At 40.7% G+C, this 12791-nt stretch overlaps 1 protein-coding gene across 2 annotated transcripts in view; it reads right to left on the reverse strand.

The window, feature by feature from the left end:
- Positions 1-12791, reverse strand: part of nos1 (nitric oxide synthase 1 (neuronal)) — a 66260-nt gene that overhangs the window by 26954 nt on the left and 26515 nt on the right. For both annotated transcript variants that reach the window (XM_058375097.1, XM_058375098.1), the window contains exons 10-19: positions 12463-12637; positions 10742-10843; positions 9262-9456; positions 8694-8779; positions 6137-6281; positions 4489-4593; positions 3929-3984; positions 2279-2395; positions 1788-1962; positions 101-239 (exon numbers count right to left, since the gene is read on the reverse strand). In XM_058375097.1, coding sequence (XP_058231080.1) covers positions 101-239; positions 1788-1962; positions 2279-2395; positions 3929-3984; positions 4489-4593; positions 6137-6281; positions 8694-8779; positions 9262-9456; positions 10742-10843; positions 12463-12637 — 1295 coding nt within the window. The remainder of the gene's footprint in view (positions 1-100; positions 240-1787; positions 1963-2278; positions 2396-3928; positions 3985-4488; positions 4594-6136; positions 6282-8693; positions 8780-9261; positions 9457-10741; positions 10844-12462; positions 12638-12791) is intronic.

Below are 12791 nucleotides of genomic sequence, written 5' to 3' on the forward strand. Positions count from 1 at the left end.
ATAAATAATTAATTATAACTATATTATTAGATTTAAATGAAGACACTGGCTTTGTGTGTGTGTGTGTGTGTCCTTGGTGGATCCTGAGGCTGCGCTGTACCTTGTGTTAGCGTTGGCGCTTCAGCTGTGTACGTCATGCGGAACTTGCTCTTTTTCCAGCTGCGGTCGTTACTGATGAGCGAATCGTTCGCCTTCTCGATGTTCACATCGTCGCCGACACAAAACACGTCGCAGGCGGCCTGAAAGATCCGGGATTTCATGTTAGTGTTTAAACCATTTGTTAGAAAAAATACATTTAGTGTGTTGTTTTATATTTATTTCATGTAAAAACTTGATTCTTTCAAAGCTAAGGTGCAAGTAAATCATCAGTTTCTAATGCTGATGATGTCACTGATGAGGCTCATGACCCTGATTGTGTTGCTGTAGTGACTGAGGGTTACTGCTCTAATGGATTTCAGAGATAACATCAGACCACAGCGTCGTGATGAAGGACTCGCAACACTTTAGGTCTTTTTTCTCTCCACTGTCTTTAGACCACCTAACAGGACAGGACAGGACAGGACGGGACAGGACAACATGGGCATCTTTATTCCTATCCCTCAATCCATCTCTTTATCCATCCATCCATCCCTTCACCAATTCAACATACATGCATGCATGCATACATCCATCTACAAAATTAACATGCTCCATCCATCCATATACCAATCTATCCACCCACTGACCAATACATCCTTTCATCCATCCATCCATCCTTCCCTTCACCAATCCAACATGTATGTATCCATTCATCTATACACTAATCTACAAATCTAACATATGTCCATTTGTGTATCTACTGACCAATATATCCAACCCATCCATCCATCCATCCTTCACCAATCCAACATGCATGCATACATACTTCCATTTACAAATCCAACATGCTCCATCCATCCATTTAACAATCTATCAATCCATCCATCCATCCATCTAGCAATCCAACAAACCTCCATCTATTCATCCATCCAGCAATCCAACAAGCAACAATCTATCTATCCAGCAATCCATCCGTCCTTTCATCTACCCATGTATCCCTTACGCAATCCAGCAAGCATCCATCCATCCATACAGTAATCCATCTAGCCTTCCATCTACCCATCCAGTCCACCAGCAATTCAACAAGCATCCATCCATCCATCCCGCTTTCCAAAATGCATCCATCCATCCATCTATCTATCTGTCTGTCCATCCATCCATCCATCCATCTATCTGTCTGTCCATCCATCCAGCTTTCCAGAAAGCATCCATCTATCTATCCAGCAATCCAATCATCCATCCATCCATCCCCTTACCCTTGTCTAAAAGTGCACTCTTGCACACAAATTCCCAACTGTACAATAACAGCTCCTTTGAATTGTTTTAGCTCCCCTCTGTATAATTTCCTTAGAGTTTGTATACAAACTTTCAAGAATTCTTGATGATTTTGAGGAATCATTTATTGCGCTAGGTAGATTTACGTAACATCTTTTTCTTTTCTGTGTGTTGGACTGCAAAAATGCTGTTTTTGATGCAATGTACCTTAACCATGATTCCTGGATATACATAAATATAAAGAAGTACTTATTTACTATTATAGTGTGGAGTCACATGGAAATGTCTTGCAAAACATCTTACATAATATACAAAAAGCTTGCTATATGAGAAAAGGGAATCTGAAACAATTAGCCTGGAGCTAAATCCTGATTCTTGAGCACATCATCACATTACGATGACGTCCACACGGCACGTTCGTTGATTGTAAGTACCTTGAAGACTTTCTTAGCCCAGGTCCTAAAGGCCTCCTCTTGGCCACACAGTTCGTCTCCCTCGCCCATGCGGAGTATGCGTTCTCCTCCGAGCTCCTCGAACAGCGTGTCCACAGCGTGGGCAAAGGCGCAGAAGTGTGGGTAGGCCCGTGAGCCAAGGCCAAACACAGAGAACCTATCAAAGACATGCAGAAAGACAAAAACACTGACAGGCTAGAGTGTGGGCAGGCCCTGTGGCTCCAAGGCCAGTAACAGAGACGCTACAGGAAAGGGATATGTACAACACCACACAAGCTGGCCTGGAACCGGGAACAAACCCACTTAGAACACGCATATAAAGAGTGTGGGTGTAGCCAAGGCCGGAGATTTAGAGACAAAAACATAACACACACACACACACACACTGAAAGACTGAGAACCTGGGATAATATGCGATGCAGTTAAATGAAACTACACTGTACGTGTTAAGCGTAGAAACAGTCTTCAAGTACCTGACATTAGCGAGCGGTCCTGTGCTCTCAAAGTGGGCTTTAGGCTCAGGTTCATCGCTGGAGGATTTCCGAGTGTCCGAGTACGAAGACACGCTGTTGAAGCGGACCTTGTAGCTCCTTCGAAAAAGCAAACATTACATAGTGAATAGAAAATTCTTGCATTTGGAACAATTTCGGAAGAAAACCATCGTTCAGGACGGATATCTGAATTTCTCACTCAATTCAGGGAGCGATTTGACTTTTTAATCTTTTTTGTGCACCTTCTGCTGCTTGAATTGAAACTGCATACGAATGAGCCACACCCCCTCTGTTGAAACGACAAATGGGGGTGGGGCTGTGTCACCTGGGGGCGGGGCTGATTTCAGGGCCAGAAATATGTGATAAGAAGTCTGAAAGTCAGATGCCATATTGTTTATTATGATGATAATAATAATAATAATAATAATAATAATAATAATAATAATAATAATAATAATAATTATTATTATTATTATTATTTTATAACAATAATTTTATCTCTTATTTCTAGAAAGACAGAAAAAAAACAGTAAAAGTGAGAGACAAATATAGAAAAAGAAAAAAAAAGAATGTTTTAGAAAGTAAACCTTAACAGAAAGAGGTCATATTTACAGCAATGCAATAATAACCAGTGTACACCGACCAACCATAACATTATGACCACCTGCCTAATATTGTGTTGGTCCCCCTTTTGCTGACCCGTCATGCACTGTGTATTCTTTGTCAGAACCAGCATCGCCGGGTCACCACTGTTCCTTCCTTGGACCACTTTTGATAGATACTGACCACTGCAGACCGGGAACACCCCACAAGAGCTGCAGTTTTGGAGATGCTCTGATCCAGTGGTCTAGTCATCACAATTCGGCCCTTCGTCAAACTCGCTCAAATCCTTACGCTTATCCATTTTTCCTGCTTCTAACACATCAACTTTGAGGACAAAATGTTCACTTGCTGCCTAATATATCCCACCCACTAACAGGTGCCATGATGAGGAGATCATCAGTCTTATTCACGGCACCCCTTATTGGTCATAATGTTACGGATGATCTGTGTAAGTAAAGTAAAACACTGACCTGGTTACAACATGTTCCACAGAATCCATCTATGCATGAAATTAGATTATATTCTATTAGGTTTAACTCAAAAACCATTATGTTTTCTTCAGCTAAATGACCTCTAGCTTCTCCTTTCTATAAAACATGTTCAAACATGACCAACTGGAGGAAAAGTTTCCACTCAGAACCTTACAACACATATACTCTCAAATAAAAAGCCCTTTATTAAAAGGTAAAAACTCTTTACTTAAAATGTCAGAGCAAAATGATCTACTCAATACACTGCAGTTCTTCACAGCCACTCACCATGAACACATCTCAAAATGGGCCTGAAAATCTGTTTCCAATCTCAAACACAAGCAGAGAAAAAATAAAATAAAATCCAGGACCCAAAACTCACCACCTGCTTTTGGTGTTTTATAACAACTGCATGAATATTCGAGTGTGTGTCTGCACTAATTCATGACGGCAAAGCCTCTGGGTGGGAGGAAGAGAAGAGAACCACTTGTGTGTGTTTAAACACACACACACACACACGCATGCACGTAGACACACACACACACACACACACACTCACTTTCTCTCAGTGCTGGTGGTTGGGTGTCTCATCTCCATCAATGCCGCACCAAATTTCTGTACCGGAGAAAAACAGAGAGAGAGAAAGACAGACAAAAAGTCAAACTGTGTGTGTGTGTGTGTGTGTGTGTGTGAAAGAGAGACATTAAAACATAATGAGAGAGAGAGAGAGAGAGAGAGAGAGAGAGAGAGAGAGAAAGAAAGAAAGAAAGAAAGAAAGAAAGAAAGAAAGAAAGAAAGAAAGAAAGAAAGAAAGAAAGAAAGAAAGAAAGAGCCATAGAAAGAGGACAGGGAGAGAAAAACAGAGAGAGATAGAAAGCCAAAATCAAAAAGCCAGAAATACAGAGACAGACAGAAAGTGGGAGAGACGGGTAGTGTGTGTGTGTGTGTGTGTGTGTGAGTGAGTGAGTGAAAGAAAGAAAGAAAGAGATCAAGAGCCAGAGCCAGAGAAAGAGGACAGGGAGAGAGAGAGAGAGAGAGAGAGAGAGAGAGAAAGAATTCCCAGCAATCAGGAGTGTAGAAGTGAAAGTGGGAAGTGGGAGATGGGAATAAAAGCCTGACCTCTCCGTTCTCAGGAGGATCTCCATTTCCAAATGTACTGGTCACCACCAGCACCAGGGTCTCATGCTCCAAGTGCACAACATCATAGTCTTCCATCGACGTGACCTGGGAATGACCATCACAGGCCGAGAGTAAAACACACACACTCCGTACCTCACTCAGCACACACACACACTCCGTACCTCACTCAGCACACACACACACTCCGTACCTCACTCAGCACACACACACACTCCGTACCTCACTCAGCACACACACACACTCCGTACCTCACTCAGCACACACACACACTCCGTACCTCACTCAGCACACACACACACTCCGTACCTCACTCAGCACACACACACACTCCGTACCTCACTCAGCACACACACACACTCCGTACCTCACTCAGCACACACACTCTGTACCTCACACTCTTGAACCTTTAACAGGGGTTCTTCCAAATATGAAGCACTAATAGAACACTTTATGGTTCTATATAGCACAGTTTCACGGGCTACAAAGATTATTAATAATAATAATAATAATAATAATAATAATAATAATAATAATAATAATAATAATAATAAATTCCCACGTATTCACTCTTCCCCATCTCAAAACTCTAAACAGATTCCTCCAAGAGAAGAAGCTGGAATTAAACTCTGCTCTTCTGCCTCAGCGACAGCAATCTGTTTGCAAAGAACAAACATTTACTTGTTAGCTACATGTTTGGGTTTTCGTATCTTCCTCTCACGCTGACATTTACATTCAGCTCACAAGCTCAAGTCCTCCTAGACGTACAAGTCGGAGAGCTTCTTCAAAAGGTCTTGCGCCTTCAATAGAAAAGAAGTGGGAACGACCCGGATAGGGGCGGGGCTAACTTCTGGGCTGGAAAAGAGCTAGCCTCATCCGTTTCAGAGAAATATTGCAGGTTTCTTTAATTTTTTTTCATTTTGATGATTATTACAGGACAGGAAATGATTTAAACAAATGCCAAACTGCACCTTTAAGAGCATAAGTCGAGCTAATATACGCGTTGAGCCGGATTAGGATGACGGTAATAGTGGCAGCTTGGAGCGGCGTAGCAATGATGAACTCTTTACTCAGCACTTTAACAAGGTGCTAATGCGCCGTTGTACAATTACAAGTCGCCGGTGTGTGTGTATGTGTGTGTGTTGGGAAAAGCGGGACAAATGGAGCTCTATGCCCAAGCCATGTTTATTTAACTACATTATATCAGCACTAAAGGAAAAATCTATATTATTTTCCTCTGTGAAAAACCTACACTATCATGCCTTTCTTGTATGCGATGCTGGTATCTCATTTCTTTTGAAGTCTCACACAGCCCGGGGTGTTTTGTGATTTTTATCTTAAACTGCAGCGCACCACTTTGGCTGAGGAAAGTCTCACGTGTCTCTTGGCGATTTACTGCATGGGAGGAAGAGAGATTGTGATAAGAGACACATTCGCGCCATGCAAGCTCTGCACTCGGCTCTGTGCTCGCGGTGTGAAAACGGCTCTGGCGCCCTGCAATCTGCAGGCACCCGAGAACCGACTGCGTCGAATAAATATCCCGAATGTACTGTTTGGCTGCCGAGTGAGAAAATACAGATGCTTTGTATTGCATAGGTTTGTACACATTCTACACATGTGCTAATGTTACCTTCGCATCGAAAGCGTGCTTGAAAATCTCACACAGGGTCTTCGCGTAGTCCTGCGATTTCCCCGTCTCTGTGGCAAACAATATGGTGGCTTTGACTCGCTTGGCCATGGCCTGACCCATCAGCTTAGCCGAGAACTTCACAGCTCTACACAAAACACACAGATAAGGACAAATGATTGAACTCCTCTCCTCCAGCACGATAAGATCTTTCCAGATAACGCTAGATTAATTCGAGCGCTGGTGTGACTTTGATTGCGTAACCGCTGAAACCACTTCACTAAAACGGCTCCAGGTTTTTCAGTATGGTTTATTTCACAGTGTTGTTCCCGAAGTCTCGATTCCGATTCGTCAGAAAGTGTTTATTCATTTTCTAACAGTAGGTATGGAGTAAATGTACTGGTTCTGATATGTTCAGGGGCGTTTTAGACGTGGGTTTTTAGCTCTGTTGGAGAACCCTACACTGAATTTTACTGGTTGAAGATAAACACCTTCACATTTTGGAGCATCTCGGACAGCAGAAATGGGTTTGATATCATCGTTTACGTTGCAGATAGAAACATATGTGTGGAAAAAATAACCATTTGGGGGATTTTTTGGAACTTTTCTATGAATATATTGCATCTAGCAGGCCAGATATAAGCAGAAATCCTTATGAAACACTACAAAATTATTAAAAACCGGAGTTTCTACATATATATAAAAATGTATAATATACAAATACCTCACTGTACATCTTGTACATCACTGTATATACACATCTGTACATCTTGTTCAGCATGTTAATTCTCGACACGTCTTCATTACTATACATTAATCGTACATACATATATAGATACATATTTATACCTATTTATAATTCCTACTATACCTGTGCATCTGTACTGTACATCTTTTATTGTAATTTATCGTAAATATGCCACTTATGCACTTCTGGTTGGATGCTAACTGCATTTTAATGGCTCTGTACATGCACTCTGCACAATGACAATAAAGCTGAATCTAATCTCATCTAATCTAATCTAATAAACCATTCAATGCTGAACATGGACACAACAAAACAGAGGCCCATTTTTCAGCCTCTGGGTAAGAGAGTTTGGATTTTCTTTGCTTTTTTTTGTCTTATGAACATGAAATGATTGATTAAATTGAGAGTCTAGTGAAGGAATGAGTTTCTCTAGCTTCTAGAGCACAAGCGATAACAGGAACTTGTTTCAGGGACATCACACAACGGTTAACAGATAAAAAGTACAGTAAATATAAATAGAATTAATACGTTGTGACAAAGTGTTGTGTTAAAAGTGAAGAGGAATAAAACACTGGGATGTGCGGTTATATATATATATATATATATATATATAAAAAAACAATTTTTCAGAGAGGTAAGAGAAACGTCAGGCCACGTCAATGGGAAAGGAAAAGAAAAGAAAAGAAAACAAAAGAAAACAAAAAGAAAAGAAAAGAAAAGAAAAGAAAAGAAAAGAAAAGAAAAGAAAAGAAAAGAAAAGAAAAGAAAAGAAAAGAAAAGAAAAGAAAAGAAAAGAAATTACTCTATAGATCATTTAAACAGGAAGCTAAACTCTTATTATTTCAGCATCCCTCCATACATCAGTCACATCAACAGGAACCTTTTCTTAAACAATGATTCCACCACAAAGTTCCATCCTCTTCCATCCTGCAGGTAATTAAACACAGTTACAGAAAAACAGGGAAAATGTTTTTAAAAGACTTCAAACTAAGTCGTGATGGAGGATGATGGAGGATGATGGGGGATGATGGAGGGAGCTCCACTGTGGTTTCATTTCCTCACCTTCCGCTAGATGTAATAACACAACCAGAGGATACACTTTCACACACACAGACACACACACACACACACACACACACACTCAGACACACACACACACACACACACACACAAGCACAGAGACCTGTCTCAGAGGCAACGGCTGTCAATCATAATCACAGTCAGAGAAAGAGAGAGAGAGAGAGAGAGAGAGAGAGGGAGAGGAAGAGAGAGAGGAAGAGAGAGTGACGGAGGGGGGAGATAGAGAGAGAGCGTAAGAGAGGAATGTAGGAAAAGAGAGGAGGAGAGGTAGGAAGAGAGTGAGTGACGGGGGGGTGAGAGAGAGAGACAGGTAGGAAGAGAGAGATAGATAGAGTGGAAAAGAGAGAGTGTGACATGGAGAGGGGAGAGACAGAGACAGGGACGAAGAGAGTGAGAGAGAGGGAGGAAAAGCGAAAGAGTGACGGGGAGGGAGAGAGACAGATGGGGAATAGAGAGATAGATAGATAGATAGATAGATAGATAGATAGATAGATAGATAGATAGATAGATAGATAGATAGATAGATAGATAGATAGATAGATAGATAGATAGATAGATAGATCTGTGTGATAGTGTGTGTGTGTGTGAGAGAGAGAGAGAGAGAGAGAGAGAGAGAGAGCGTGAGAGAGAGAGAGCGTGAGAGAGAGAGAGCGTGAGAGAGAGAGAGACATGGAGGAAGAGAGAGAGCCAAATGAAATAAAGTAAAATGAAAGTGTTTATATTCACACTCACTTGGCGAGTTTCTTAAAGCCGATGGCTCTTTTCTTGGTGGGAGTGCCGTTCACTCCTTTCCACACATGAGTGTTCCAGGGGTCAGTCTGTGGGCAGATCATAATCATTATCATTAATGATTAATAATCCTAATTATATTATAAACATAATAATAATAATTTTTTTTAAAAATCCACTTCTTTACAGGATGTGTTCTGGATCTGTTGCTATACTGACCAGGATAAAGGGCTTGGATGAATCAAATGAATCAGTGAATCATTCTGGAATGAATCAAGTCTTTTGGGCTTATCTTATGGATTGCTTATGATGATATCAGTTAAAAGTGCAGTCAAGGACAAAAAAAAACCCAAAGGAAAATCTTTCCCCACGTTTATTATTATAGATGCGTCAACGTCCTGGCTCTCAGGTAGTGGAAGAGTCCAAACTGCTGAGTCACTGTCTGTCTACGTACAATATGTTATTGATGGAGACTAAAAAGCCCTTATGTAAACCACTTCACATAAGAACATCTGCTAAATGATTTAAATGTAAACTCTCTATGTGATCTCGTCTCTATGGCAGAGCAGACCTGGTATTCGAAGGAAGGCGTGAGTCGGTAGTTGAGCATCTCCTGGTGGAAGACGGGCGTTATGCTGCCCGACATCGGAGGAACGATCCACACCCAGTCCCCCGGGCAGCCACCCCTCACCCGGTACTCGTTCTCCATGTGCTTCATGAAGGACTCTGTGGCTGAGTGATGGTCCACAATGGTCACCTTGGACATCTGTACATGCGGGAAGATGGTCATAAATATCCGAATTATGATGCAATTACGGTTTCAAACACATGTATGGTGTTTTCCACACTGACAGGTTGATCACCAGCCTTCTGATTGGTGTAAAGACTGAATAATAAAAAATATATATATATCACGCACTGTTGTTTATACCCTGCTTGGAAATCTGGACATTTTTTTCCAATTGCTGAACTGTAACGCAATAAAAAATCCATACAGTAAATAATAATATATAATATAATATATAAGATCTTTATATATATACACATCTTTCACGGTGTGGGTCCGTGGGTCCATCACAGGCTTTTTATAAAAGAATCAAAAGCTTTGTGAGAAGAAATGGAAAAAGTTAAATTGAATTTATGTGAATTTAAATGCCTTCATCTGGTCCCAGGTATATTAACTGATTTATGTAACATGATTACAGACGTGATGTGATCGTGTCAGTGATGTTTTCCACTCATGAGATAGCAACGTAACGTCAATTTAATACTACAGTCAAGATTTTACAGCATAGCTGGATCATGTTACAGTGGAACCTCGGCATACGAATGCCTTCGCTTATGAATTTTTCACCTTACGAAGTGAAATTTTGCATCGACATACAAAGCATTTTCGGCATACAAACTGAACGGATCACCGGCTAAGTTGCACGGACGTCCGGGAGCCGTTCAAAACTTGTTAGCGGTCAGTGGAAAGCCAATTAAAGCCAACCGAAGCAAGTTCACGTCAGTGAAAGCTGTTTGGAAAGAGTCAAACCCACGATACCAACGTTGGCTTTAGCATGCGATCAAAAGCTAGGTGATTTTTCGGGCGTTTTTTTGTTGACAGATTGGTGGTGTGGGTGGTCTGTTCTATTTTTCAAGCGTGGTGGCACAACTTCCTGTGAGGAGCCTTGACATGGAATGCTTGGCTTGGGTCAGGTCTTTGTAAGCAGCCATACAGTTTACATACGCTTCATATTGGTCATATTTTTGGGTGGAACGGATTATCTGCATTTACATTATTTCTAATGGGAAACTTTATATCGAAATACAAATTTTCGCCTTAAGCACTCTCCTCCAGAACAAATTAGACTCGTGTGGCGAGATTCCAATGTACTATAACGTGAATTGATAGCATTCATTGTACGTAATTTATTCCTTACACACACTCAATCAATAAACTCTAAATGATTGACCTTCCTTGTCATGTGACATCACCTTAAACAGTACACAAACCACACTTTCTTAAGAACTATTAGACACAATTTCTAATCGATCCTCAACATCACCTGGTAACTGTAGAGAACAGCGATATTGATTTCCACCAGTGCCTGGTCTTTCCACAGAGAAGACGTCTTCCTGGTGTCCAGCCCCATCATGGTGGCTACTTCCTGTTGAGACATGAAGGTGCAGGATTTTAAACACTTCTACTGTTCATAAAGCGGTGCTTCTTTAATCTGGCACCTAGGTGGTGAAACAAACTTCCTTAGATATCAAACCAGCTGAGTCTTCAAACCACGTCTTGAGACCTTTCTCTTCCTGAAGTACTTTTGAGACTTAGGGTATTCTTAGTGAACCAGTATCAGTGTTTTCACTGGCAGATATCGAAGCACTTCTGGTTAATCACTATGGATAAGAGCGTTTGCCAAATGCCTGAAATGTAAACGTTCCCCTGGTTTAAGTGATGGAAAACTACAGTGGTGCTTGAACCCTTTCAAATGTTCTATATTTTTGCATAAATATGCTTCAAAACATCACTTTGTCTACTTCTGTAAAATTCTGATGACTGTTTTGGGTCTTATTTATGGACAAATATAGAAAATTCTAAAAATTTTAAGCACCACTGTACCAACCCAGCTTATTAAACAATCTCTCTGCAGAAATTAAGGCAGAAGTAAGCAAACTCTGATAGATGGATGAGTTTGCAAATTGTTCTAGATGGACAATTGAGCAGATTTTCTGCAGATTTGGGCCAAGATGCATCGTGTGACAGCGCAACCCAAAAAATGTATTTATTAAGTTGATACAAGCGCTTATGTAAAGTTTAGCATATAATAGAGCAATATAACAGGTGAAGACATGTTTCAAAGGTATCTGTAGTATTCCTATGAACAGATATAAAGCATTATATAAGCTTACATTAGTAAGGAATCCAAAGAAAACATAAGATTAGTTGTTATTGTTTGAAGTCATGTCATTCATGTGACTTCTCCCCTGTTATATGGCATTATAACACATCCGTTTTTAGTCCTTTAATAACCTGATAAAACTGTCATCATCCCATCGTCCTGATCTCAATCATGCGGATAAAGGTAGCGGACACTAATCCGTAACACGGGTGGGTGTTGCGTAACTTTCTCTAACCTTCTTCACTTCCTCCTCCACATAATGGTTATGGAAATGAGATCTCTGAGCCTGAAAGGAATGATGCGTCATAAACACATTACCTTTTTTTAATGCACCTCTTGTTTTAACACACACTGACAATTTGGTGTAAAGCGACTATCTCCGGTCCTGTAGGAAGCAGCGAATGTGTAACAGGAAGCGGTACTGATAAGGGAGCGATAACCATCACTGAAGTGATTTATCTCAAGTAGTTCCAGTTACCAGGATAAAAGATTTATAATATTATAAAAGGTTGAAATGGAAAGGTTTGTAAAGGTAAAGCTTCTTCTTTGGGTGGGGAACGATGCCGCATTTAACACGTCGCCTCTATTTTATATTCACCTGAACGAATCTGAGGTCATGGTTTAATCGGAAAAGTATCCATAATGAATTATAATGGTTGCATTACCATATTTCTGAATTAGTATATTGTACCCTAGCAAATGGGCTACGATAATAGAAATTCAACCACTGTCATTATGCTAATGGCAGCCGTCTGGGATAATATTGGATTTAGTTGAACCGATAATCATAACGCATGCGAGGGCTGCATTAGGCACAATAATAGCTAATTAGGAGTGTGTAATCCAGAGTAACCGCAGTCACAGCCTTTAGAGATTTGTACCTCTAAAATGTTGTAGCGCGAACTGTCACAGAAATCCCGCACGCCGATTTCGGTGCCCATGTACCACCCGCTGAAAGGGCAAGCGGTGAACTCCAAGCCTCCGATCTCTAACAGCATGTTAGACACAGCAGGTAAGCCGTACCACTTCAGGTTCAGGTCCTTGAACCACTCGAACCTGGGGGATAGAAGGAAGATAATAAGGTGACATGGGGGTTTTGTTTATTAAGCTGGATATGAAATAAGTTTACTTTTAGGGGCATTTACACAAGAAATGTGCCATCTGGGAAAATCCGGTTTATTTGGGGAAATACCTAACAGAACTCCTACGT

Source organism: Hemibagrus wyckioides, linkage group LG22, assembly GCF_019097595.1.
Source record: "Hemibagrus wyckioides isolate EC202008001 linkage group LG22, SWU_Hwy_1.0, whole genome shotgun sequence".
In the NCBI taxonomy this organism is placed as follows: domain Eukaryota; kingdom Metazoa; phylum Chordata; class Actinopteri; order Siluriformes; family Bagridae; genus Hemibagrus; species Hemibagrus wyckioides.